The 27626-nt window shown below is 44.7% G+C and overlaps 1 protein-coding gene and 1 non-coding gene across 2 annotated transcripts; one reads left to right on the top strand and one right to left on the bottom strand.

Annotated features, from left to right (window-relative positions):
- The first annotated feature begins 10642 nt into the window (after positions 1–10642).
- Positions 10643–24806, top strand: FUCA1 (alpha-L-fucosidase 1). The gene is made up of 8 exons (XM_012750608.3): positions 10643–11148; positions 13651–13785; positions 16077–16214; positions 18773–18878; positions 21385–21585; positions 22685–22872; positions 24202–24301; positions 24525–24806. The coding sequence occupies exons 1-8, from the start codon at positions 10751–10753 to the stop codon at positions 24663–24665; spliced, it is 1407 nt and encodes a 468-aa protein (XP_012606062.2). The 5' UTR covers positions 10643–10750; the 3' UTR covers positions 24666–24806.
- LOC142869668 (U4 spliceosomal RNA) lies at positions 24768–24908 on the bottom strand. The gene has a single exon (XR_012918247.1). It is a non-coding gene; the product is annotated as a U4 spliceosomal RNA (small nuclear RNA).
- Positions 24909–27626: the final 2718 nt, after the last annotated feature.

Below are 27626 nucleotides of genomic sequence, written 5' to 3'. Positions count from 1 at the left end.
CCTGCCAGTTAGCCGGGGGACCCTCAGCCCCTAGGGCCCTGGTTGTACGCAGGGACGCCTGTTCCTACTCGTCTAGTGCTAATCGCTTGCTCCTTCCTCCCATGCCATTCCTTTGTTCTAGGGCCCCCTAGAATTGCGTAGATTCAGCCCCAGGGCTGCTACTCTTTCCAGGAACATGGGAAACTCTCAGCCTACTCCTCCTAAACCTTCTCTGAAGTCTCAAAGCACTAGGTCTCACTGATGAAATTAAGCCAAAAGGACTTATCTTTTACTGTCATACAGCTTGGCCACAGTATAAGTTAGACAGTAACTCTCAGTGGCCTGAAAATGGAACTTTGACTTTAACATGCTCCAAGATCTGGATAATTTTTGTCACTGCAATAGCAAATGCTCCGAAATCCCTTCTGTCCAAGCCTTCTTTGCTCTCCACTCACAACCGTCTCTCTGGCAGAATTGCAATCTGGCACAAATCTTTCTACTACACACTAGACCCCTTCCCAGCTTCCTCCCTCAGCCCCTGAACCACCGGAAATGCCAGATCCTGATCCCTCAGATCTCAGCCCTGCCCCACATAGAACTCCTCCACCGCCACCTGAACCCACCCCACGCCCTCTCCCTAGTCCTCCTACTACGCGCTCCCATTCTGCCCAAATCTTGGGGCCTGCGGATTCCACCGCACGAGGCTTATACCCATGCAGGGGCACGGCTGGGGCGGAAGGCATCGTGTGGGTGCATGTTCCCTTCTCCCGCTCCCATCTCTCCCAGGTAAAGAAAAGACTAGGTTCCTTCTCAACCGATCCTCATGCTTTTATCAAATAATTTGGATATCTGACTCTATCATATGTCCTTACCTGGCATAATCTCTACATAATTCTTTCCTCTGCTTCATCTCCCGAGGAGAGAGTCTGGCTCAATGCCCAGGCACATGGCGACGAAATCCATAGCCGCACCCCCACCCAACCAGTGGGGACCTGCCGTTCCCAGGACAGACCCGTTATGGGATTATCAAATAGGAACCCAAGAGGGGACAGAAGGACGGGCTAAGAGAGATCATAGGATCACATGTCCGTTAGCGGGCCTGGAAAAGGCAGTCAATTATGAAAAACTAAAAGAAATCACACAGGGACGGGATGAAAATGCAGCTCTCTTCCTGTCCGTGCTTACCGATGCCTTACAAAAATAGACAACCCTACCCCTGCTATCCCCAAGAGAATTTTACTTCTCAATATGCATTTTATCTCGCACCCGACATTAGATGCAAACTTAAAAAATTAGGGGATGGTCTTCAAACCCCACAAAGAGATCTGCTAGGAACCACCTTTAAGGTATTTAATAATAGGGATGAGGAGCAACAACTTCAGAAACAAAAGAGGGACCGGGCTAAGTATCAAATGCTAGCAGCCACCATCAACAGACCCCCAGAATGTCCTCAGTCAGACTGAGGAAAGGGGAAAGTGACGCCACCAGGCCCGTGTTTTAAACATAAACAAAACAGGCCACTGGGCAAGACAATGTCCTAATCCTCAGCTACCCCCAGGACCTTGTCCCCTCTGTGGAATGAGGGACCACTGGAAGGTGATAGCAGCTTAGTCCCTCACGACAGAGCCATATCCCTTCCTCACAACAACCGAACAGTCCTGGTCTCGCACTACCGAACCTCCTAGGCCAGCTGCAGGAGACCCATGGTGCCCGGGACCGACAGCCCCCAAGCCGATCACCACATTGGATCCCCAGGTAACTCTGTGAGTGGCAGGTAAACCAGTTTCTTTTCTCATAGACATGGGGACAACATTCTCAGCCCGGCCAGAATTCCACGGACCTACACGACTCTCCTCACTCTCTGTTTGGGGAGTTGACGGTCTTGTCACCCATCCTCTAATAAACCTGCCTGTGACCTGCCATCTAGGCACAAACATCTTCACTCATTCATTTCCAGTTCTCCCTCAATGCCCAACCCCACTACGAGGAATATATATTCTCTCAAAATTACATGTTACTATTTATCTACCTGTCGATCATGGGCCATAGAAAAACACTGCCCTTCTTCTCACAAATTCTCCTCCATCTCCTATACCTTTTTCTGAATCTAAAGTCAACCCCAAAGTCTGGGATATTTCAACTCCCTCAATAGCCACTCACCACTCCCCCATCCAGATACATTTAAAAGACCCTTCCCAGTTTCCTTGCCAAGCCCAATACCCAATTCCTTTACAAGGCCTTCAAGGATTGAAACTTACCAGTACTCGTCTTTCCTCCCAAGGCTTACCTCACCCTACTAACTCCCCAAATAGCACCCCTATTCTGCCAGTATAAAAGCCAGATAGGGCCAGGCATGGTGGCTCACACCTGTAATCCTAGCACTCTGGGAGGCCAAGGCGGGAGGATTGCTCAAGGCAGGAGTTCGAAACCAGCCTGAGCAAGAGCGAGATCCCGTCTCTACTATAAATAAAAAGAAATTAATTGGCCAACTAATATATATAGAAAAAATGAGGCAGGCATGGTGGCGCATGCCTGTAGTCCCAGCTACTTGGGAGGCTGAGCCAAGAGGATTGCTTGAGCCCAGGAGTTTGAGGTTGCTGTGAGCTAGGCTGATAGCTCAGAAAAGAGCCAGATAGATTATATTGCCTAGTCCAAGATCTAAGACTCATTAACCAGGTGGTGAGACCCATCCACCCAGTAGTCCCTAACCCTTACAGTATCCGACCTCTTACTTTTTTTTAATTTTTTTTTTTTGAGACAGAGTCTCGCTTTGTTGCCCAGGCTAGAGTGAGTGCCCTGGCATCAGCCTAGCTCACAGCAACCTCAAACTCCTGGCTCAAGCAATCCTCCTGCCTCAGCCTCCCGAGTAGCTGGGACTACAGACATGCACCACCATGCCCAGTTAATTTTTTTCTATATATATTAGTTGGCCAATTAATTTCTTTCTATTTTTAGTAGAGACAGGGTCTCGCTCTTGCTCAGGCTGGTTTCGAACTCCTGACCTCGAGCAATCCGCCCGCCTCGGCCTCCCAGAGTGCTAGGATTACAGGCGTGAGGACCGCGCCCGGCCAGTATCTGGTCTCTTATCCCCACCCTCCACAGCCCACCATACAGTGCTAGATTTAGAAGATGCCCTTTTCACAATCCCATGACATCCTAACTCTCAAGACATCTTCACTTTCACATGGATAGACAGAGACTCCAGTCACAACAATTTATTTGGACAGTCCTTCCCCAAGGATTTAGGGACAGCCCCCACCTCTTTGGACAGGCACTAGCCTCCGACCCAATCCAACTAAATCTTTCCCCATCTGTCATCTTACAATACATAGATGATTTTTTATAATGCAGTTCCTCTGAGACTATTTCTTGCCAACATACTATACAACTCCTCAGTTTCTTGGTGGAGAAAGGCTATAGGGTAGCTCCCAAAAAAGCACAAATTTCCTTACCTCAAGTAACCTACCTAGGACTAGCCCATCCACCCAGAGAGAGAGAAATTATGGTAGATAGAAAAAATCTTATTACTTCCCCACCTCTTTCCACCAATAAGAGAGATCTCCTCTCTTTTCTGAGATTAGCTGGATATTTCTATATTTGGGTCCCTAATTTCAACATCTTAGCTTGACCTGTATATCAAGCAACCAAAAGGGATCTCAATGAGCCATTAGATCCTACTATAAATATTCGGACCTCTTTTTAAGCCTTAAAAAAATGCCCTGGCTGGCCAGGTGCGGTGACTCACTCCTGTAATCCTAACACTCTATGAGGCCGAGGCGGGAGGATCACTTGAGGTCAGGAGTTTGAAACCAGCCTGAGCAAGAGCGAGACCCCGCCTCTACTAAAAATAGAAATAAATTAATTGGACAACTAAAAATATATAGAATAAATTAGCCACCAATGGTGACTCATGCCTGTAGTCCCAGCTATTTGGGAGGCTGAGGCAGAAGGATTGCTTGAGCCCAGGAGTTTGCGGTTGCTGTGAGCTAGGCTGACGCCATAGCACTCTAGCCTGGGCAACAGAGTGAGACTTTGTCTCAAAAAAATAAAAAAATAAATGCCCTGACCTCTGCTCTGACACTCACACTTCCCAACCTTACCCAACCTTTCCAAGTATATACTGATGAAAGACAGGGTGTAGTGGTGGGAATTTTAACACAATGGCCGAGACACTCAGACAATGGCATACTTGTCCAAGCAGCTGGATTTCACTATCAGGGACTGGCCAGTCTGCCTGACAGCCTTAGCTGCGGCTGCTCTTGTCACAGAGGAAAGTCAGAAACTCCCTTTTGGACAGCCCATCCCTGTCTACTCCTCTCACTCCCTTGCCAATCTTTCTCACCGGGCCCTACAAACTCTGACATCTCGTGTTCAACAGTTTTATCTACTTTTCATAGAAAGTCCACGTATATCCCTGGCCAAAAGCCCTCCTTTAAACCCGGCCACTCTCTTACCTATCTGATCATTCCATGTGTTCTTGCACAGACATGCTGGATTATAAAATTCCCACTTCCCCAGCATTTCTCAACAGCCCATAGCTAGTTCCACTCTCACCTGGTTCGTGGATGGCAGCTCCTATCTGCATGAGAAACAGAGGAGAGCCAGGCGTGCCATGGCATCCCGAGAGAACATTATTGAAAGTAGGCCACTGCCATAGGGACATCTTCTCAAAAGGCTGAATTGGTGAAACTAATCAGGGCACTGACACTCTCAGAGAATGCAACAATTAACATTTATACAGTCTCCAAATACGTCTTTCACATCCTACACTCACTCGCCTCTGCGTGGGAGGAGGGAGGCTTGCTCATTACTAAGTGCTCCCTGATAGTCAACGCGAGCCGCCTACCAAAGGCAGCAGCAGTAGAAAGGGCACCAACTGGGCCATGGCCCCATTACAATCAGCAATAACTTGGTAGATCAAGAGGCAAAAAGAGCAGCCTTGCGAAATCCTCCCGCTCCTGCCAGCCAAATGATAGCTAACTCTCCTGACTCCATTAACTATTCCCCGGAAGAAAAACATTCCCCACTAGAAGCTGGGGCCACTCAATTTGGCCCCTGGCTGCTAAACCAAGGAAAATGCATCCTCCCACGGGAGCAAACATACACTATACTGAGAGAGATACGTAATTCACTACATGGAGGATTTAAACCTCTACTCCGACTCCTAAAACCTCTCATCCACTGTCCAAACCTATCTTCTCTTCTACAAGACATAACCCACAAATGCTCTATTTGTCACTCGGTCTCCCCTCAGGGAGTAGCTAGGCCACACTCCTTTCTTACTCATCAGACACGGGATTGTGTTCCTGCCAAGACTGGCAGATCGACTTTACTTATCTGCCCCCTATCAAAAGAACCAGATATCCCTTCAGGTTCTCATTATGGTTAAAAAAAAGAAGAAGAAAGAAAGAAAGAAAAGAAAAAAACACAAAAAAGAACCAGATATCTTCTCACCATAGCTGACACATTGTCTGGATGGGTAGAGGCATTCCCCGCAGCCTCAGAGAAGGCCTCAGAGGTCTCACATGCGTGTTTGGAACATATTATTCCCCAATTGGGACTCCTCACCTCAACTCAGTCAGACAACTGGCCGGCCTTTATCTCCCAGGTCAGACAGCAGGTCATACAAACCCTGGGCATAGGCTGGGTCCCTCATCGCACACAGACCCCAGTCCTCAGGAAAGGTAGGAAAAATGAACTCCATCCTCAAGGCTCACTTAACGAAACTCACCTCAGAAGCGAAGGAACTGTGGACTTCCCTGTTACCAGTAGCCCTCATGGGAAACCGGGGAGCGCCAAGGGCCCCCACTTTCCTCAGCCCCTTTACACTAACTCTGTTCTCACACTCAGACCTCCCGTCCCTGGAAACCACCCTGGGGTTGGTGAGACAGCTACTCAGAGACTTTGCTAACGAAACTTTCCTGCAATCACAGAGCTCTACTGCACACAATCTGACCGCACAGCCTGGAGACTGGGCTTCATTAAGAACCCCACATCCCAAACCACTCCAACCCAAATGGGGGGCACACCTTGTTCTGTTGACTACACCAACAGCAGCAAAACTCCAAGGTCTCCCAACCTGGATCCACATTTCCCGCCTTAAACCCTACAACAAGGGAGTTATTACCTCTACCCTCTCTTTCTACAGGTTGTTAGGTCCAGAGCAGAGGGAGAGAGAGACACACACAGACACAAAGCCTCATGTGTAGCAAAATGCTGTTTAGTTTGAGCATCTGGGTACAGATGGGTGGAGGCCGAAAAATGTGTCCACAAGAGAAAAGGGGAGCCTTGGGTTTTATATAAGCATCATCCTGGCTGGGTGCGGTGTCTCACGCCTGTAATCCTAGCACTCTGGGAGGCCAAGGCGGAAGGATTGCTTGAGGTCAGGAGTTGGAAACCAGCCTGAGCAAGAGCGAGACCCCATCTCTACTATAAATAGAAAGAAATTAATTGGCCAACTAATATATATAGAAAAAAAATTAGCTGGGCATGGTGATACATGCCTGTAGTCCCAGCTACTCGGGAGGCTGAGGCAGGAGGATTGCTTGAGTCCAGGAGATTTAGGTTGCTGTGAGCTAGGCTGACGCCATGGCACTCACTCTAGCCTGGACAACAAAGTGAGACTCTGTCTCAAAAAAAAAAAAAAGGAAAAAAGAAAGCATCATTCTTATCAGGAGGGATAAGAAAAGTAAGTTCCCCTTTTGCATTTCATTCCCTTATCTCCCTAGGGGTCTGACAACAGCCACATGCCTAATACACCCCTAGGAAGGGGAGAGTGGTGGATTTTGTAGGAGGTTTGGATGGACTTTTGGGGAGGGTGAATTCTTTAAGCCTAACACAGGTCTACTGTAACAGGACCCACCTCCATCCAGCTCACCTGCAGACCAGAAGAACCTGTTTCAAATCTCCAAGTAGATAAATAGAATTCAATCCATCACCCACAAATCAATCTCTTCGTGATGGAACAAGCCCTTTCATACCTCCAACTCAATACCCAATCCTGACAAAGTCCTTTACCAGCAGGAAGTAGTCAGAAAGACAATGCCCACCTCCCAGGCTTTTAATTTTTTTAATTTTTTACCCATGCCTTGCCCTTCCTTTTCTTATATGTATATAATAAAAAGGGTGGAATGTTAGGCTTAAAGAATTCACCCTCCCCAAACTTCCATCCAAACTTCCTATAAAACCCACCCCTCTCCCCTTCCTAAGAGTGTATCAGGCATCTAGCTTTTGCAAGATCCTAGGGAGATAAGGGAATGAAATGCAAGAGGGGAACTTACTTTCCTTACCCCTCCTGGTTGTTTGAAAATAATTTATTTGCTTCTCCCAGAAAAACCTTGTATAAAACTCTTCCCTTTTCTCTCATGGACACTTTTTTCTGGCTTCACCCACCTGCAACCAGTTGCTCAAAATAAACACCATTTTGCTACACATGAGACTTCATGTGTCTCTCTCTCTTGGCTCCGGACCTAACGAATTCCACCCTCTGGGCTGTGTTAAGCAACAGTCACTAGGTTATCCTCCCCCACAAGATGAGCTGCGGGTTTGCCTCTGTGTCCCCAGTGCTCAGTGGGGACACAGCAGAGTCTGAAGGGATCTGGTCAGTGTCTGTGGACATGAACTGTCTGAAAAGCTCTTTAGTGTGCTTTTGAAAATCAAATTATATTTTAACCCACATACCTATCTTTTTGTCAAGCTAAGAAATGGCATAAATTGTTGCTGTTTTGTTTTACTTTGGGGGGATTTTTTTTCTTTTGTTTTGTCTTAAGACAAGGTGTCATTGTCTTGCCCAGGCTGGGCTTGAATTTCTGGGCCGAAGCAATCCTCCTGCCTCATCCTCCCAAGTAGCTGGGACTACAGGAACACACCAGGCATACATTTTTAAAGGTGATTTTGCATGTTCACATATTTGTGATTCTTTAAATTTGGAGCATGCCTTTCTTTATTCACTAGTGGTCTCCTTTCTTATTTTAGCAAAGAAAATATCCCACTGCTTAGCACAAATTGGCAGTAAATATTTGTTGAATGAATAGAATTAGATTCTAAAAATCCTTTAATTCAATGCACTCCTACACTTTCTACTTTTACAGTTAAATTACACTCTGTTAGAGTGATTAAATTTTGTACCCTATTTCTGATTTAAGTAGAGAAGCAGAGTTTATGGAGGGGAAGAGCAAGGGAGCAAAAGGAACCCTGGATATCACTGGGAACTGCTCTCATTTACATGAAGGAAGAGGCCCAGACAGTGGACAAGACTTGTCCAAGGAGACCAACGAGGTAGTGACCAGTGCAAGAAATCCAGGTTCCTAACTTCCAGTTCTGCCCACTGTAACACAATGCCTCTCACCTGCCGCTGCAGGTTTATGTGTTGATTATGTGGCTAAGGAAAGATAAAGGGCATTTACTTTCCCAAGACAAGTCCTATAACATCATTATGCACTCTGATCACTACATACATGTGGATGAGTGATTGTGGTTTTTTTAAGGTGTTCATGCTTACTGTTTGGGACGATATTTCAACATAATCATGCATAAAGGTCAATGCATGATCCACGCGTGATCAGCCACTGCATAGCACATGCACCATAGAGATGAAAGGCATGCTGCAACCCTGGTCGGGGTCCTTGCCTGCAAGAGTGGCCACTGCGTTGGTGCTCTAGGGCTTGGACCCTGGCTAGCCAGAAAATAAACCTCCTCTTGTGTGATTGCATCCTCGATGTCTCTGCTTTTCTGTCCGGTGGGGCTGTGGAAGGTCGGTCCCTAACACTTCCAGGGTGCAAGAGAGAAGTGAGGGGGAGATCCAAGCTCTGACTCCTCCCAGGGTGCAAGAGAGAAGTGGGGGGGGGCGGGTCCGTGAGGAGAAACAGAGAGAAGTGGTATGGACAAAGGCATAGATTTCACATCAGAAGACCTGGGTTCTAGTCCCACCTCTGACCCAAACTAGCTGTGTGATCTCGAACAACTCCTTTCCCCTCTCTGGTCCTCAGCTTCCTCCTTTGCAGAAGTGTCAGGGATGGTGCCACGCATCTCCAAGTCCCTTCTAACTCTGATATGCTGCCATTTTGTAACCGGTATGTGGGGACTGATTGTGCCATGTGGCATCATGAGACTTCTGACTTGCAAGCTTCCTGCACTGATGGCCTCACCTCCTGTTTGAGCATGTACAACACGTACAAATTGTAGAGGGACTGAGCTACCTCCCTGCCAGGCAAGGTTCACACAGACACTCTTTCAGCCTGGGGTCTCTTGACTCAAAATTTTCTGACTCTGATGTCTAAAAATGTTCCTCTGTGGCGACCTGTGCTTGGGGGTCTCATTTTTCTAGTTAGATGCTAACTAAGTTCTTTGAAATGTCTCAGAATTCCCAAACCAAGCTTGATGCATAGTAGACAGACAGAATGAGCACACTGGCTCTTCCTCTTTCAGTGTCCTCTTTTTTTGTCTTCTCTCCCCTCATAGTGCTTCCCCATCCTCCCTCTAGTTTGTTATTTCTGCCAGAGCTGTTAACAATATCCTTCCAATCCGGTGGGGATACCAGATTGCTCTTCTACACAACAGCTCAAAAGCCCCCTGTGGCTACCAATTGCCCACTAAATGAAACCCGTGATCTGACTTCAGCCCTGCAAGATTGCTGCAGCAAAAACAACTACTCCCGGCTGGGCATAGTGTCTCACGCCTGTAATCCTAACACTCTGGGCAGCGGAAGTGGGAGGATCGCTCAAGGTTAGGAGTTCAAGAACAGCCTGAGCAAGAGCAAGACCCTGTCTCTACTAAAAATAGAAATAAATTAATTGGCCAACTAAAAATATATAGAAAAATTAGCCAGGCCTGGTGGCACATGCCTGTAGTCCCAGCTACTGGGGAGGCTGAGGCAGCAAGATTGCTTGAGCCCAGGAGTTTGAGGTTGCTGTGAGCTAGGTTGATGCCACAGCACTCTAGCCAGGGCAACAGAGTGAGACTGTGTCTCAAAACAACAAACAACAACAACAACAAACGACTACTCCCAATGGACTGCTTAAATGTGAGCTCTCCGCACACACTAGGGCCTAGTGGCTGTTAGGTCTCGAGCTGAGAGACAAACACACGAAGCCTCATGTGTGGCAAAATGATGTTTATTTTGAGCATCTGGGTGCAAATGGGTGGAAGCCGAAAAAGGAGTCCATGAGAGAAAAGGGGAGCCTTGGGTTTTATAGAGAGTTTTTCTGGGAGAAGTAAATTCTTTTCAAACAACCGGGAGGGATAAAGAAAGTAAGTTTCCCTCTTGCATTCCATTCCTTCATCTCCCTAGGGAACAACCAGGAGGGATAAGGGTAGCAGTTACCAGGGGGGATAAGGAAAGTGAGTGTCCTTCTTGCCTTTCATGCCCTTATCTCCCTAGCAGTCTGGCAAAGGTTACATGCCTAATACACCCCTAGGAAGGGGACAGCGGCGGGTTTTATAGGAGGTTTGGATGGAAGCTTGATGGGGGAATTCTTTAAACCTAACAGTGACTAGGCCTTCCTCACCTGCGTGATTTAACCCCAGAGTTAAGTCCCTTCTCAAGTTTTCGTTAGTCCAACAGCGGAGCGCTGTCAACGCCTCCTTGCGTCTTTCCCCGCTAGAGCGCCAGGGGGCGCTCCAGGGAAGCCGACCCGCAGAGGAAGCGGCTCGGCGGCCAGTCCAGGTTGACCCACCCCCTTTTCCTTCCGAGCCAATCGTTAGCCGCAGTGGGCGGAGCCGCGCGCCCGGCGGCTGCGTGTTAAGGGGCAGCGGCGGCGCCCAGGCGGCAGAGATGCGGGCTCCGGAGGCGAGGCCGTGGCCGAGGCCATGGGCGGTGGGCTATCTGATGCTGCTGCTGCTGCTCTTCCGAGCGGCCGAGCTGGTTCCTCGGGTCCGCCGTCAGAGCGGCTACACCCCCGACTGGCCGAGCCTGGACTCCCGGCCGCTGCCCTCTTGGTTCGACGAGGCCAAGTTCGGGTTGTTCGTGCACTGGGGCGTGTTCTCGGTGCCGGCCTGGGGCAGCGAGTGGTTCTGGTGGCACTGGAAGGGCGAGGCGCGGCCCGACTTCCAGCGCTTCATGAGAGACCACTACCCGCCCGGCTTCAGCTACGCCGACTTCGGGCCGCAGTTCACGGCGCGCTTCTTCCAGCCGGAGGAGTGGGCCAACCTCTTCCAGGCGGCGGGGGCCAAGTGAGTGTCGCGGCGGGGCTGGCGGGGCTGGCGGGGCTGGCGGGGCGAGCGGCGGGGCTGGCGGGGCTGGCGGGGCGAGCGGCGGGGCGGGGCTGGGGGCTCCCCCGGGGCCACTCGGCTGCCCGCCGGACCTCAGAGTGCCCCCGGGTGCTGTGTTTTGCCTCCCGGAGGACGCAGGATTGAAGGTGGCACACCTGGCCGTGAGGAGGAGGTGCGTCTGCCTGGGGATTGAGAAATGAAGGTTTCTGGGAGGTGGTGGGCCCGAAAGCCCTCGCTGCGTGTCGAGAGGCTTGAGCGAGGCGGTCCCTTCTCGATCGACAAGACAGTCAGGATTTTAAATCAGTGGTATGGCGTCTGGTCCTAGTTCAACTGTGAACTTGTCACTTCAGCCTCCTGTGGTGGTAGAAAGGGATCGTAGTAGTTCCTCTCCACTCTAGTGAGTCTAAGATGGAGAGGAAGGGAGCTCTGGTGTGCGGCGTTGTTTGGGCAACTGTACAGATTCTCATTCATCTGCTCTACTCGGTGTCGGAGAAAGTGTGAATCGTTCTGAGGCCAGTTGGAGCTTGTGGGTGGTTGGTCAGAGGACTGAGAGAGTGCAGAGTGCTGGGGTAGGGACGAGGGCAGGCAGTGGAAGGCAGGGGCCTGTCCCAAACGAGTGGGCCTTAAGCCTTGCCAGTGGTTAAATTGGGGAAATGGTTACTCTCAGCTTCTAGAAGAATTGGTTTGGCTGCTGGGAGGGAAGTGGGTTGGAGAAGGGTAAGAATGGAAGCAGGGCGGTCTCCTCGTCCGCTTAGAGCAGTCTTCCAGCCTTACCTGGTTTCCGCAATCATCTGCCAGGTTTTAGTTTCTCTTGGACTTTAGATTCTTTTGTACTAAAGAGAAATTGCAGCTGGCATTTAGTGTTTGTCATTAAATGTATGGGAACATAAGGCTTAAATGAACAGAGGAAGTGTTACCTGCATTTTAGGGGCTTTAGAAATCCATAATTCATAAATGAAAAAAATAAAACCTGGGAGACAGCCTCTTTACATACCCTTTATTTTATGGATGAGGTGACTGGCCCAGAGAGAGGAAGGGACATAATGTCCTAGATTCCAAACCTTACAACTCCAAGGTAAAGGTTCTTTCCACTATACCAGGGGTCTTCCTGCTGACTAGGGGGATTGGTCTTCTGCCTGTTTATTTAAGGCCCAGGAGGCAAGAATGGTTTTACTTTTTGGGTTTTTGAGGTTTTTTTGTATTTTTCTTTTTTGAGACAGTCTTGCTCTGTCGCCCCAGCTACATAAGTGCAGTGGTGTCACGATAGCTCACTGCAGCCTCTTAACTCCTGGATTCAAGGGATCCTCCTGCCTCAGCCTCCTGAGTTGCTGGTACTACAAGCACTTGCCACTGTGCCCAGCTAAATTTTCTATTTTTAGTAGAGACGAGGTCTCCTCTTGCTTAGGCTGGTCTCAAACTCCTGAGCTCAAGCAATCCTCCTGCCTTGGCCTCCCAAAGTGTTGGGATTGTAGATGTCAGCCACCTTGCTGAGTGGTTTTTACATTTTTAAAGGATTGTAAAATTTTTTAAAAGAATACTAATATGCTACAGAGAAGAATGTGACCCATAGCCTAAAACACTATCTGCCCCTTAAAGTTCTGAAGTTTCCCACACCAGCCAGTGATTAAAACAACATGTGTAGGCCGGGCGCGGTGGCTCACGCCTGTAATCCTAGCTCTCTGGGAGGCCGAGGCGGGCGGATTGCTCGAGGTCAGGAGTTCGAAACCAGCCTGAGCAAGAGTGAGACCCCGTCTCTATTATAAATAGAAAGTGGCGCATGCCTGTAGTCCCAGCTACTTGGGAGGCTGAGGCAGGAGGATTGCTTGAGCCAGGAGTTTGAGGTTGCTGTGAGCTAGACTGATGCCACGGCATTCACTCTAGCCTGGGCAATAAAGTGAGACTCTGTCTCAAAAAAAAAAACATGTGTTGGCATTGTCTGTTTTCCTGCCATAAAAACAAATTAAATGTTGGATGATTCGGTTATTTCAACACTTGCTTTTTCTCCCAGTTCTTTGGATCTTTTGTCACCTCTGTAAATGAGTGGCAATTCATATAGGCTTGGCAAAACAAACATCTTAACTTTTCTGCCATCTGCTGTTTCCAGTAGAGATCTTTCTCCTTCAGGAAAAACGCCTAAAGAAAGTTAATCATTTATACCAGAAGGGTTGAAGAATCAGAGCTAAGGTGCACTTATTTTCCTTTACCTACTCCCTCCATCCCTCTGGGCCTCCTCCTGGGCCAGGATTTAAGGACTATGACTTGCTAAAGTTTGCTTCCATTCTTGGAGCAGTGCTCAAAGGGAGTCGTGATGGTAGCAACTTCCTGGGTATCACTAATAGAGCCCCTCGCACAAGTACATCCCGTGTAGTCAGGTTCTTCCAGATATTTTAAAAGCCTCAGACATGCTGAACAAGTTCCTGCCCCCTACCTACTCCTTTGCTCATGTGGTTTTGATGTCCACAGGTATGTAGTCCTGACGTCAAAGCATCACGAAGGCTTCACAAACTGGCCGAGTCCTGTGTCTTGGAACTGGAACTCTCAGGACGTGGGACCCCATCGGGATTTGGTTGGTGAATTGGGAACAGCTCTCCGGAACAGGTGTGTGTCTATGGACAGTTACCCTGTCTTCTCTTTTAATCTAGCTGGCCAGAGTTCCATACTTTTCTCTAGGCATGTGTTTTTTAAATTTGCAGTAAGCAAGTAACCTGAAGGGCTTCTGGCCTTTGAATTAGTAGTGTTTGATGCTTAGTTTTCATGTGACCAAAGGTGATTCCATCAGAGAAGTCCATGGCCATGTCTGATTAGGCAAAGGATAGCTAGCATGGACCACGATGTTCCATCCGCAACCTGTGAAGGATTCCTTCTGGGATGGCTTACAACCCAGGGCCTTTTCCAGTGTCTGGTGGGGGCCAGGGACCAGGTCTCTCACCTTTCTGTTCTCCTTAGCCATCAGCACGAAGCTTTACATGCCTGCAGGGAAGGTTTGGATGAGTAGTAGATCACACTGGGAACTGAAACTGGCAATTAAAGCACCACAAAGTGAGGTAGGGAGGTACACAGTTGATGCTAATTAATGCTCCCTAATATTTGCCACTTAATAGGAAGTAACTTCCAGTGATGAAAGAGGTAGGATGTGGCAGAGAGGGAATTTGAACCCAGGTATTCTGGCTTTGGAGCCTACAGTCCAGGTATGTTTACCTGTAAGAAGGAAAAGTGTGGTATTTGTGCCATCCCCAACTTCAGATCTGCTGTGATTTGGTAAACCTGATGTCCTGTTTGCGGGGTAGGCTGGCTGCCTGTTTGTGTAAATCATAGAGTTTGATTGGAACATAGCCATGCCTATTTATGTATTGCTTATGACTGCATTCGGGCTACAGTTTGAGAGCTGAGATAGAGACCACATGGCCTGCAAAGCCGAAATACTATCTGGACCTTTAGGAGTGTGATGACTCTCCTGTTCAATATTCAGTTTCTCAGTGCTGTGTTTTGTTCATAGTCCTGCTGTAAAACTCAGGGATGCTGACTAGATTTGGACTTTATGACCTACAATTTTGACCTTTTTATCTATTTATCGCTCATAGATCGCTCATAGTAAGTCATAGATGAAATACTTCCAATTCCTTCTTATCTATACCATTGCTTTTTACTTGCATTATAGTGTTTTTGTAACACTCCCCATTATTAACCCAAAACAAGCGTTATTATATATGAAAATAGATCACTTTAACCATATTTCATTTGGGGTATGTTAAGAACTCTTAGTAAATCTTAGGTAAATAAAACAATAAACCTATATTCATTCATTTCAGCTATGTAGAAAATATCACTAATGATTATTTCTGAGTAATAGTATTTTGGATATTTTATTTGTTATACTTTTCTCTATTTTCCAATATCTCTACAATATGAAATTTTATGATTAACAGGGTAACATTTTTTAAAAATAGGATTATATGGCCAGGTGTGGTGGCTCATGCCTGTAATCCCAGCACTTTGGGAGGCTGAATCAAGAGCATCGCTTGCGGCCAGGAGTTCAAGACCAGCCTGAGCAACATAGTGAGACCCTATGTCTACAAAAAAATAGAAAAATTGGGGTGGGCATGGTGGCTCACCCCTGTAATCTTAACACTCTGGGAGGCCAAGACAAGTGGATCATTTGAGCTCAGGAGTTCAAGACCAGGCTGAGCAAGAGTGAGATCCTGTCTCTACTAAAAATATAGAGAGAAATTAGCTGGACAACTAAAATACATAGAAAAATTAGGCAGGCATGGTGGCGCATGCCTGTAGTCCCAGCTACTTGGAAGGCTGAGGCAGAAGGATTACTTGAGCCCAGGACTTTGAGGTTGCTGTGAGCTAGGCTGATGCCCCGGCACTTTAGCCTGGGCAAGAGAGTGAGACTCTGTCTCAAAAAAAAAAGAAAAAAGAAAAATTAGTTAGGCATGGTGGTGCTGCATGCTTGTAGTCCCAACTACTCGGGAGACTGAGGCAGGAGGATCACTTGAGCCCAGGAGCTTGAGGTTACAGTGAGTTATGGTGACACCACTGCACTGTAGCCTGAGTGACAGAGTAAGACCCGGTCTCCAAAAAAAAAAAAAGGGACTATATGTTATTGAGATAATTGACTTAAGAGATAAAAGATATCTTAAATGATATTTTGGTGTTAAGGTATTTGTGTATAATCAGTAGCTATATGTATTATTGAAAACACAATAAACCCAATCTTTTTGGTTAAGTGAACGATTCATAATTTAAGGAAATGGTTTTGGATCCCACCACTTGCATGCCTTTATTGGTGAGTTTCACTAAGATGTAAACAATGCTAGAACTGATTTTTTTTTTTAATTATTTGTTGTTTGCTTAATAACAGTTTCTATGTTTTTCTGTTTAAGGAGCATACGCTATGGCCTCTACCACTCACTCTTCGAGTGGTTCCATCCACTCTACCTACTTGATAAGAAAAATGGCTTCAAAACACAGTATTTTGTCAGAGCAAAAACATTGCCAGAGCTGTACGACCTTGTTCTCAGGTAATAAACAAATGTTTTTAATCTTATGACTTTTATCAATGAAATCAGAGCTTCCTGTAGGGTACTTGTAAAAGTTGGGATGAGGGAGGTGTGAAAAAATCTAGAAGACATCAAAACAATAAAAGTGGTAGTTGTATTGTTTTTTCCTCCTATTTTCAAAACTGCTATAACATCGTCATATTGCCTTTATAAATTGAAACAACATTACAAAACCCAGGAGGGTAGAAAGTCAAAACTTCATTTCTAGCCAGGTGCGGTGGCTCATGCCTGTAATCCTAGCACTCTGGGAGGCTGAGGCGGGTGGATTGCTCGAGGTCAGGAGTTCGAAACCAGCCTGAGCAAGAGCAAAGACCCTGTCTCTACTATAAATAGAAAGAAAACTAATTGGCCAACTAATATGTATAGAAAAAATTAGCCAGGCATGGTGGCGCATGCCTGTAGTCCCAGCTACTCGGGAGGCTGAGGCAGAAGGATTGCTTGAGCCCAGGAGTTTGAGGTTGCTGTGAGCTAGGCTGACGCCACGGCACTCACTCTAGCCTGGGCAACGAAGTGAGACTCTGTCTCAAAAAAAAACAAAAAAACTTTATTTCCCCCCTTGCATGCTGTTTTCCTTATGTCAGGACCGTGGGGAGGGGGCAGTATGGTCTAACTGTAGCAGACCCCGGGTAGGAGTTGGCATCCGACAGATTTGTGTTTTGAATTCTGACTTGTATTACTTACAAACCTTAAACAGAACACACTTCTGAGCCTCAACCTCAGATTCACTCTCTGTAAAGTGGGCATAATAATCCCTTCCATATTGAATAACATGTGAAGCATGTCTGTCAAAGTGTCAGGTATAGAGAGTAAGGGTGTTGTTATTATTCATTGTTCTTTTTTTTTTTTTTTTGAGACAGAATCTCAATGGTGTCATCATAGCTCACTGCAACCTCAATCTCCTGGGCTCAAATGATCCTGCTAGGTCAGCCTCCTTGAGTAGCTGGGACTACAGGGACACTCTACCACACCCAGTTAATTTTTTCTATTTTTTGTGGAGATAGGGTCTCACTGTGTTGCCCAGGCTGGTCTTAAACTCCTGACATCAAGCAATCCTCCCACCTCAGCCCCCCAAAGTGCTGGGATTACAGGTGTGAGCCACCTTGCCCAGCTTATTATCATTATTCTTGAAATGATCACTCTGATTTTGGGATTTGTCATTAGTCTTCATTATGTTTTATCCCTAGTTTGCCCTTGTCCCTGGGAACTCATAGAGGATGGTAGACCCTTAAAACTTAAGAGCCAGGTGCTTGGATTCTCATTTTAGAAAGAAAAAAAACAAAACTACTTGTATCCAGATTCTATCCAAATGACTTCTCTAAGGAAACAGTACACAGTTGTAAGAGACTAGCAGAGGCTTGAACAGAGCTAGACATTCCTGGATCTGAAGTCCCAGTTCTTTTTTCTTATTGGCCGTATGGCCTTGAACAAACTTCGTAACCCTTCAAAATCTCAGTTTCTCTATCGTTGAAATGGGGATAATAATACACCACAGAATTGTGAGAACTAATCAGCATAAAGTGCCGAGTACAATTCCTCATGCACAGTAAAACACAGACTGTGTTATAATATATCTTGCCACTTAGACAGAAGATCTTCTTCCTAGAGTTTACTTGCTGGCCTGATTATGGGGTACAGCATGCAATTTGGCATCAGGCAGATTTGCATTTGAATTCCAGCTCTGGTTACCTATAAGCTTTGTCACCTAAAACACATTGCCCTGCTGAGCATCAAATTCTTGCTACTAAAATTGGATTAGTTGGGAGACTGAGACAGAAGGATCGCTTGAACTCAGGAGTTTGAGGTTGCTGTGAGCTGGGCTGACGCCACTGCACTCTAGCCCAGACAACAGAGTGAGACTGTCCCAAAAAATAAAAATAAAATAAAATTGGGCTAGTGATGCTTACCATGTAGGTATATACACATGTATTTATACACACACACCCCACTTATAGGGCTCAGAGTAAGAACATGGAAAAGGTACAACTGGAGTTCTGGGTACCACTTTTTTTTTTTCTTCCACAAAAATTAGTTGTTAAGGGAAGCCAAATTATGGATATACTGATGACCACTCTCATTTTCTAAAAAGGCATGAAGAAAAAGATCAGGAGGAAGTATACCAAAATGCTAGATTTATTTTAAGCACTGTAGTTACATTAGCAAAGTGATTTGTTGTAATTGTTGTTTCTTTAGTTTTCCACATTCTCTGCATTGTGGTAATTTTTATGGTTGATATATGCTTTCAAAATGGAGGAAAATTAATTTTTTAATATTGCAAAGCTTGTTCCACAAGCTGAACACAGTGGCACACACCTGTAGTCCCCGCTACTCAGGAAATTGAGGCAGGGGGATCGCTTGAGCCCAAGAGTTTGAGGTTACAGTGAGCTATGATGACGCCACTGCACTCCAGCCTGGGTGACATAGTGAGACCTACTCTTTATTAAAAGATAAAATTGGTCCTGCAAGACTTTATTGTAAATGTCTTCAGATACTAAACTCTGACCTCATTGCATGTCTTCCAGCTACAAGCCTGATCTGATCTGGTCTGATGGGGAGTGGGAATGCCCTGATACTTACTGGAACTCCACAGAATTCCTTGCTTGGCTCTACAATGATAGCCCCGTCAAGGTATGCAATTATGTAACTAATTTCTTATTTGTCTATTAGGATTAAAGGAAGTACAAGGAGCCAAGATCTTAAGAACCAACAACCACCACAGCAGCAATAACAAACAGTAATATCATCGTGAGGATGGCAGGGACTGGGGCACTTAATGCATGTTAAAGGTTTCTCCTTTAATCCTTCCCCACACCCTTTGGAGTATAAGCTTTTTTTTTCTCTTTTAATTCTTGATTTTGACAATATAGGTTTAAACTGTGTTAAATTTATGTAGTAGAATAAATAGTATATAGAATTCCCAGACCACTACAGAGAAAATAGTATTAAGTATTAAGTAAAATAAAACTCTGTTAAGCAAGCAAATAATATAAATGGGAAAACCACCCAAAAGATTAAAACACATAACAAGGCCGGGCACGGTGGCTCATGCCTGTAATCCTAGCACTCTGGGAGGCCAAGGCAGGCGGATTGCTCGAGGTCAGGAGTTTGAAACCAGCCTGAGCAAGAGTGAGACCCCATCTCTACTATAAATAGAAACAAATTAATTGGCCAACTAATATATATAGAAAAAATTAGCTGGGCATGGTGGTGCATGTCTGTAGTCCCAGTTACTTGGGAGGCTGAGTCAGCAGGATTGCTTGAGCCCAGGAGTTTGAGGTTGCTGTGAGCTAGGCTGACGCCATGGCACTCACTCTAGCCTGGGCAACAAAATGAGACTCTGTCTCAAAAAAAAAAAACACATAACAAAAGAGAAACCAGGCTGGGTGCGGTAGCTCATGCCTATAATCCTAGCACTCTGGGAGGCTGAGGCAGGTAGATCACTCAAAGTCAGGAGTTCGAAACCAGCCTGAGCAAGAGTGAGACCCCATCTCTACTAAAAATAGAAAGAAATTAATTGGCCAACTAAAAATATGTAGAAAAAATTAGCCGGGCATGGTGCACATGCCTGTAGTCCCAGCTATTCTGGAGCCTGAGGCAGGAAGATTGCTTGAACCCAGAAGTTTGAGGTTGCTGTGAGCTAGGCTGATGTCACAGCACTGTAGCCAGGGCAACAGAGTGAGACTCTGCCTCAAAAAAAAAAAAAAAAAAGAGAAACAAAATGTATAATGTAAAAGATATATAAAACGTATCAAATTAAATCCTAGGAATAAAATGCAAATATCTGTGATATCTCACCTATTCTATATTGATTATATAGTTTAACTCTCAAAGGGCAAGTTCATTTGCCTTAAATCTAGATTCTTGGGGGAACCTTGGCTACCCCATTCCCCTCCCCATAATCAACACTATTGGCCAGTGGGTTTTGGCTGCCCATTTACAGTTTCCATTTCAGCACACTTACAAGTAGCTTAAGTCTTAATCTTCACTATAGGAAGTTTCAAAAATCTTACATATTGTAGATTTGTTGTGGATTTCAAAGCAAAACCTAAGTATAAAACCAGTTTGAACTGTGGTGCCTTGGTAGATTAATAAGCCTCTAAGGATGTTATTGGGTAGCTCATACTAAAGTCAGAAAATGAGAAGAAGGAAAAAAGGAAAAGAGATCCTATGTAACAGGTTAAGAGTGGTTTCCTGGGACTTGCTGAACATGTGAGGACTCCAAAATACACAGTTCATCCCTGGGTAATAAATTCTGATATGATGTCAGGTTATAATTGCCCACATATCTGTCTCTGCTAGTCTCTGCCAAATCTTTGAGGGCAAGAACTATATTTTATTCATCTTGGATACTCTAGTACCTGCCACAGTATGAGTCTCATAGTAGTTGCTGAGTTGTTACTGAATAAATGAGTATATACTGAACCAAGATTGTTAACACCCCCATTTTTCTCTTAAGTGGGTTTTACATACCTGTCCAGGGTGTATACCCATAGAGCCAGGTCATTTGCCATTGGGGGGGGTGGGGGGTAACAGTCAAGTGTTCTTAATTAAGGATCATCATGAAAAAGAAAAAAAGATTAGGCAAAGATACACTGTTGGAAAAGGGAAGAAAATACCAACCCCAATCACCATTTAAAAAACACAGCTAGGGCAGGTGAGGTGGCTCAAGCTTATAATCTCAACAATTTGGCCTTTTCTTTTTTTTTTTTTACAAAAAAGAAAGAGGCCAACTCACAAGTCCTCTCCTGTCCATTTGTCCTCTACAAAGTAGTTTACTAGATGATCTTTAAAACACCCCTTCAGCTCTGATACCATGTGTCTCTACACCAGGGTTTCTCAGCCTCAGCTCTATTGACATCCAGGTCCGGGTACTTCTTTGCGGTGGGCTATGGATATTTAACATCCCTGGCCTCTACCTACTAGATGGCAGTAGGACTACCCCACTTGTGACAAGAAAAAGGTCTCTAGACTTTGCCAAATGTCCCCTCCAGGGAAAAATTGCCCCTAGTTGGGAACTGCTGCTCTAGACTAATTGTTCTTTGCCTCCAAACAGACTCTTAAGTTATCAAACTGCATTACATAAAGCAGCCAAGTGGTTTTACTCCTGACAACCGAATACTCTTTCCTCCTTTAGGATGAGGTGGTAGTAAATGACCGATGGGGTCAAAACTGTTCCTGTCACCATGGAGGGTACTATAACTGTCAAGATAAATACAAGCCACAAGGCTTGCCAGATCACAAGTGGGAGATGTGCACCAGCATGGACAAGCTCTCCTGGGGCTATCGTCGGGACATGGCGATGTCTGATATTGCAGAAGAATCTGAAATCATTGCGGTAAGAGCACCTCTGAGTGAGTTTTTAACTACTGATCTCAAAGCAGCCTTCAAAGAGTGAGAGACGCACTCTGGCTGGAAGTATAGGTCCATAGGACCCATGAGGGTTGAACATACTAACAGAAGCCTATCCTAAGGAATATCAGATAGTTACAATTATAGAGGAAAGTTGTACAGACAGAGATTCTTCCCAGGATTATTTTCAACTGGACACATGAGTTGTTTCAATTTCTTATAAGCATAAAGAGATAATTAGGTAGATTTGGGGATTTTCCTTAATGATAAAAATGTTGATGAATGTCATTATAGGTTAGTTATTGAGTGAAAAAATAAGTTACATATTATTGCAACTATGTAAAATTAACTAGATAGGAAAAAGACTGGAAGACATCAAAAGTTAATGGTGTGGTATCATTTAGAGTACTGTAATGAATTCTCCTTTTTAACATTTTCTGTATATAATCTTAGTTCTTCTGGGCCGCCTGGATGTTCACTTGTTCGAGGTCACAGTAAACACAGACACACCCACAATTCCCACTCCAGAGGCCTTAAAGAATAAATCTCTAAATCAGTTTTCCCAAAGGGGCAGCATGTGCATTTATTACAGCCCAACGCAGAGAGTGCTCTGAAATTCTTCACATCTCTTCCAGCTTCCGGAATCTCCTCCCTCATCAACTGTTGAAGGTCTCTCCTCTCTGGTCCCCAGATTCTCTGCATCACTCCATGTGATCCCTTCATGGCCAACTGCTTCTTTTCTCAGCTTCCCTGCTCACACCCTGTGTTTCTGAGACATGACGCTTCCCGCTGCGTCCAGCCCCTTGGGAAGTGCAGTCTCCCAGGAAGTGCCCTGTGACCGCTTCCCAGAATATGAATTAATGTATTTCTCCATCTTACAGCAGGATTTTTCAGTTTTCTCATATGAGCCTCTCCTGCTTTTATAATGACAAAAAAAAGAGATAAAATCTTTCAAATGGAAAGGATATTCACAAAGCAGAGAATTTACCCTAGATTATTTCTCTTCTCTTAGTATCTGTGTGTTCCAAGCACAGTGCCAGGCTTGACATTCATAGCTAAGCTATCATTGTTTTTGCTTTCTTCAGGAACTGGTTCAGACAGTTAGTCTGGGAGGCAACTATCTTCTGAACATTGGACCAACTAAAGATGGACTGATAGTTCCCATCTTCCAAGAAAGGCTTCTTGCTGTTGGCAAGTGGCTGAGCATCAATGGGGAAGCTATCTATGCCTCCACGCCATGGCGGGTGCAATTTGAGAAGAACACATCTGTGTGGTGAGTCTTGTCTTCCATTACAAGCAGGAACATGACTGTGGCCCATCCTGAACCGGCATCTCCTTGAGTCCACAGTGTAACAAGTTAGGCTGGAAGTTGCCTTGAAGAAACCCAAAACTGTTCTTTTCCTATAAAATTTGTGCCCCAGTTGAGTTATACCTGGGCTACCAGGATATCTTTGACTAGTGAAGGAGGTGGTAGACTTAGTGAAAGGGAAGGAGCTAGAAAGCATCAGTCCGTGTAGTTGAGATTGTTATCCTGCCTCCTAAAAATAGTAATAGCTAACGCGTATATTATACCTACCATGTATGGGGCTTCATTCTAAATTCTTTCCATTCATATTTGGACTTCTGGATCTAGTTATTTGATCTTGGGCCCCAGTTTTTTTACTGCAAAATAGAGTGATGATATTTAACATCATAGAGTTGTGAGGATTAAATGAGATAATATATATAAAGCACCCAGGAAAGTGCCAGGCACAAACTAAGTGTTCAATAAAAGGTAACTGCTGGTGTTATACCAAAGAGCTTGGTCTTTGGACCAAGGGAAGCACATTAATCCTACTGTTTGGGATGAATTTCTATTTAGTGATTGTCTTAGTTTGTTTTCTGTTGCTATAGCTGAATACCACAGACTGAGTAATTTCTAAAGAATAGAGGTTTATTTAGCTCTGGAGGCTGAGAAGTCCAAGAACATGGTACTGGCATCTGATGAGGGCCTTCCTGTTTTGTCATGGTGTGGTCTTATAAGTCACCAGTCCAATCATGGGGGCCCCACCCTGATTACCTCATCCAATCCTAATTGCCTCCCACACGCCCCACCTCCAAGTACTGTACCATCAACATATGAATTTGGAGGTTATGTTTCCTGCACATGAAATTGGGGGTGGGGGGACATTCAAACAGTAGCAGTGGTTTTCATCCTCTTCTCCAAACATAGTGAAATCTCAGAACAACAAATTTGTCTTCATTGAATATCTCACCTTTGTGTTATCCTCACTGCTATTTTCACATAGATTTGGAGTTGAAAAAAGATTTGAATAATAAGGTAAATGGCTTCAGTGTGAAATAACTAATGTAAGAGTTAATTTTTAAAGAAAACTTAATCTAATAGGTAGGGAAAATAGAAGATATCACCAGAAAGAGTTTTATAGACTGCTTCCATCCTGCAGGCCTTAATTGGTATCGAGTTATTGGTGCTTCCTTTTAATAGTAGCAGTGACAGAGTCAAGGTCTTGGATTTGGTGGCAAATTATAAGGGGAATATATAAGGTTATGTATCATGGTAACAAGCCTCATATCTTAGACAGCGATGTTTCTTTTTTCCCAGGTATACGTCAAAAGGAGGAGATGTTTATGCCATTTTTCTGCAGTGGCCAGGAAATGGAGTCTTGAACCTTAAATCTCCCGTACCTACCCCAACTACAACGGTAAGGAGCGTTGGTCAGTCCTAAGGTGTAACTTTTTCTAAAGGAATTGGCAGGCCTTCTCCACAGCTTCTTTCCCTGCCCAGGTTTCTTCCTTTTTTGCTTCCTTGACTATCTTTCCAGCCCTGGCCCAGCATAGCTGTTTCCCACCATGTTCAGGCTATATCCTGTACTCATTAATGCATTGTTGTTGGTTTTTTTCCCCATTTCTTTTTGTTTTCTGCAGATAATGATGCTGGGAATCCAAGAAGATCTGAAGTGGTCCCCAGATCCAGATAAAGGGGTCATCATCATTCTGCCCCAGTTGCCACCGTCTGCTATGCCAGTGGAGTATGCTTGGACTATAAAGCTGACAGGCGTGAAGTGATCCTTTGAGTTCAAGAGGAAAGGGATAATACCACCTGCTGTTTGCTGCTTCAGTTTTCCTCTTATAGTACCATCATTGTAATAAACTAACTTTTCTTCCCCACCCAGAGATGGCTTTTCTAATACATTTTAATCAAAGGAACTGAGTACATTTCACTGATATCTTTTTTGTTTTGTTTTCAATGAGCAATAATCGCACCTCGGATTAACCTCATTGGCTACAGTACTGCCACTGTGCAAAGCTACACTGACATCTTTTTGTTTTTGAGACAGAGTCTCATTCTGTTGCCCAGGCTAGAGTGAGTGCCGTGGCATCAGCCTAGCTCACAGCAACCTCAGACTCCTGGGCTCAAGCAATTCTCCTGCCTCAGCCTCCCGAGTAGCTGGGACTACAGGCATGCGCCACCATGCCCAGCTAATTTTTTCTATATATTTTTAGTTGGCCAATTAATTTCTTTCTATTTTTAGTAGAGATGGGGTCTCGCACTTGCTCAGGCTGGTCTCGAACTCCTGACCTTGAGCCATCCACCCACCTTAGCCTCCCAGAGTGCTAGGATTACAGGTGTGAGCCACTGTGCCCAGCCAATACTGACATCTTAACCAAAAATTTGAGATCCTTTGGTGGTATATCTATACAGTCTGCAAAAGAAGGGATTGAACAGCTAAAGTCTTGAATTCATCCATTCTTTTATTTGGGAATTGTCTACAATGGAACCTTCCCTCCATTCTCTGTGTTTGATAACCTACCTGCTTATTCAGTGATTTTAGTAAAAGAATAAGCCAAGTCACCCTGTTGCCTATGGGAGGAGGTAGAAAGGATTTGGCGAGCTATTTAGTATCAGTTGTCACAAACACTCCTCCCCCGAAGGGCAGAAGAGCCCAGAGGGGAAGGAAAAGGCTTGCCAGGCTGCTAATGGTCAACTCTTTACTGATTTCTAGAGCAAACTAAGAGCTCTAAAATCCAGTATGTTTACAGTGATTATTAAGGAAATGGATGTGATTCTGTTCTTTTTTAAAATGATCAAATAAATTTGTATTTCAAATCATTTCTACCAAAAACCATATATATAGTAGCTTTCTTTTCCTACTTTCAGTTTGTTTATGGCTTTATGATCAGTTTCTGGTTTGTTGTATTTTTTTTCTTTAAAGCTTATCAAGTCTCAGTGCTAAACAAAGAATAGAATTCCTTTGGTTTTTCTGCTCCTCACTTCTAGTACCATTCTGATTTGATACCAGTTCAGCCTCTTTAATTGTTATAGATCTAATCAAGTTCTCTTTTTTTAATGGATATATTTAGAAATCTTTACCTACCATTTAATGAATATGTTTTTCTCAAGCATATATGGAACATTTGCAAATCTCAAATACTGAAGAAGCAGTGCCATAAACTATGTAGTATGTCTACAACATGATTAAACAACAAAAACAAAACTTGGAGGAAACAACGAAAACTTGGAGGAAAAAAATCCTATGTTTAGAAATTTAAAAACACTTCTAAATAACTCATTGATTAAAGAAGTTACCATATGGGGAATTAGAAAATACTTAGAATGATAAAGAAAACACATATGCATTGAAACTTGTGAAATGTAGCTTTAAAAAAAGTACCCTTAGGAAAATGTATACCCTTAAAGGGGTTTTTGGGGTTTTGTTGTTTTTTTGTAGTGATAGGGTCTTGCTGTGTTTCCCAGGCTGGTCTGGAACTGGCTTCAAGCAATCCTCCAGCCTCTCAAAGCTCTGGGATTACGGGGTGAACCACTGCATAATGCTGAAATGAAGGCTGGAAAGAAGTAATGAAAAGCAAAAACTGAACACAATAATCAACAGGGCCAAAAATTGATTCTTCGAAATACAAAATAGACAAATGAAAGAGAATGCACAAATAAGCAATTTTTAAAATGAAAAAAGTACACACAGACATTAAAAACAGATAAAATGAACACATTTCCTAGAAAATAACACAAAGCAAAATGGCTTCAGGTGAAATACACAATGTGAAAGTCCTCTAACAATAAAAGAAACTGAATCAGTAGTGTACAATCTTCCCGCAAAGAAAACAGCAGACTTGGGTTTTTACAGGTTAGCCCCACAAAACCAATGAGGTTGGAAGACTTAATAGAAAAAAGGACACTCTCCAACTCATTAATAAAACTAATAACTTTGATACCACAATTTTTTTTTTTGAGACAGTCTTGCTTTGTTGCCCAGGCTAGAGTGAGTGCCGTGGAGTCAGCCTAGCTCACAGCAACCTCAAACTCCTGGGCTCAAGCAATCCTGCTGCCTCAGCCTCCCGAATAGCTGGGACTACAGGCATGCACCACTATGCCGGGCTAATTTTTTCTGTATATATTAGTTGGCCAATTAACTTCTTTATAGTAGAGACGGGGGTCTCACTCTTGCTCAGGCTGGTTTTGAACTCCTGACCTTGAGCAATCCACCCACCTCGCCTGCCCAGAGTGCTAGAATTACAAGCATGAGCCCACAATTAGATAGGAGTAAAATACAGGGGTTGCCCTACCCACTCATGAACAAAAAGTCTTTCATCCTAAAATAACCAAAAGAGTCAGAATACAATTTAAAGTTTAAGGCCGGGCATGGTGGCTTATGCCTATTACCCTAGCACTCTGGGAGGCTGAGGCGGGCAGATTGCTCGAGATCAGGAGTTCAAAACCAGCCTGAGCAAGAGGGAGACCCCCATCTCTACTATAAATAGAAAGAAATTAATCGGCCAACATATATATATATATATATATATATATATATATATATATGTATGTATATATATATTTATATATATATAAAATTAGCCGGGCATGGTGCCTGTAGTCCCAGCTACTCGGGAGGCTCAAGCAGCAGGATTGCTTGAGCCCAGGAGATTGAGGTTGCTGTGAGCTAGGCTAATGCCACGGCACTCACTCTAAGCCTGGGCAACAAAGTGAGACTCTGTCTCAAAAATAAAAAA

The sequence above is a fragment of the Microcebus murinus genome, chromosome 2 (assembly GCF_040939455.1).
Source record: "Microcebus murinus isolate Inina chromosome 2, M.murinus_Inina_mat1.0, whole genome shotgun sequence".
Taxonomy (NCBI): domain Eukaryota; kingdom Metazoa; phylum Chordata; class Mammalia; order Primates; family Cheirogaleidae; genus Microcebus; species Microcebus murinus.
The sequence above is the reverse complement of the archived record's forward strand: the minus strand, read 5'-3'. Positions and strand labels throughout refer to the sequence as shown.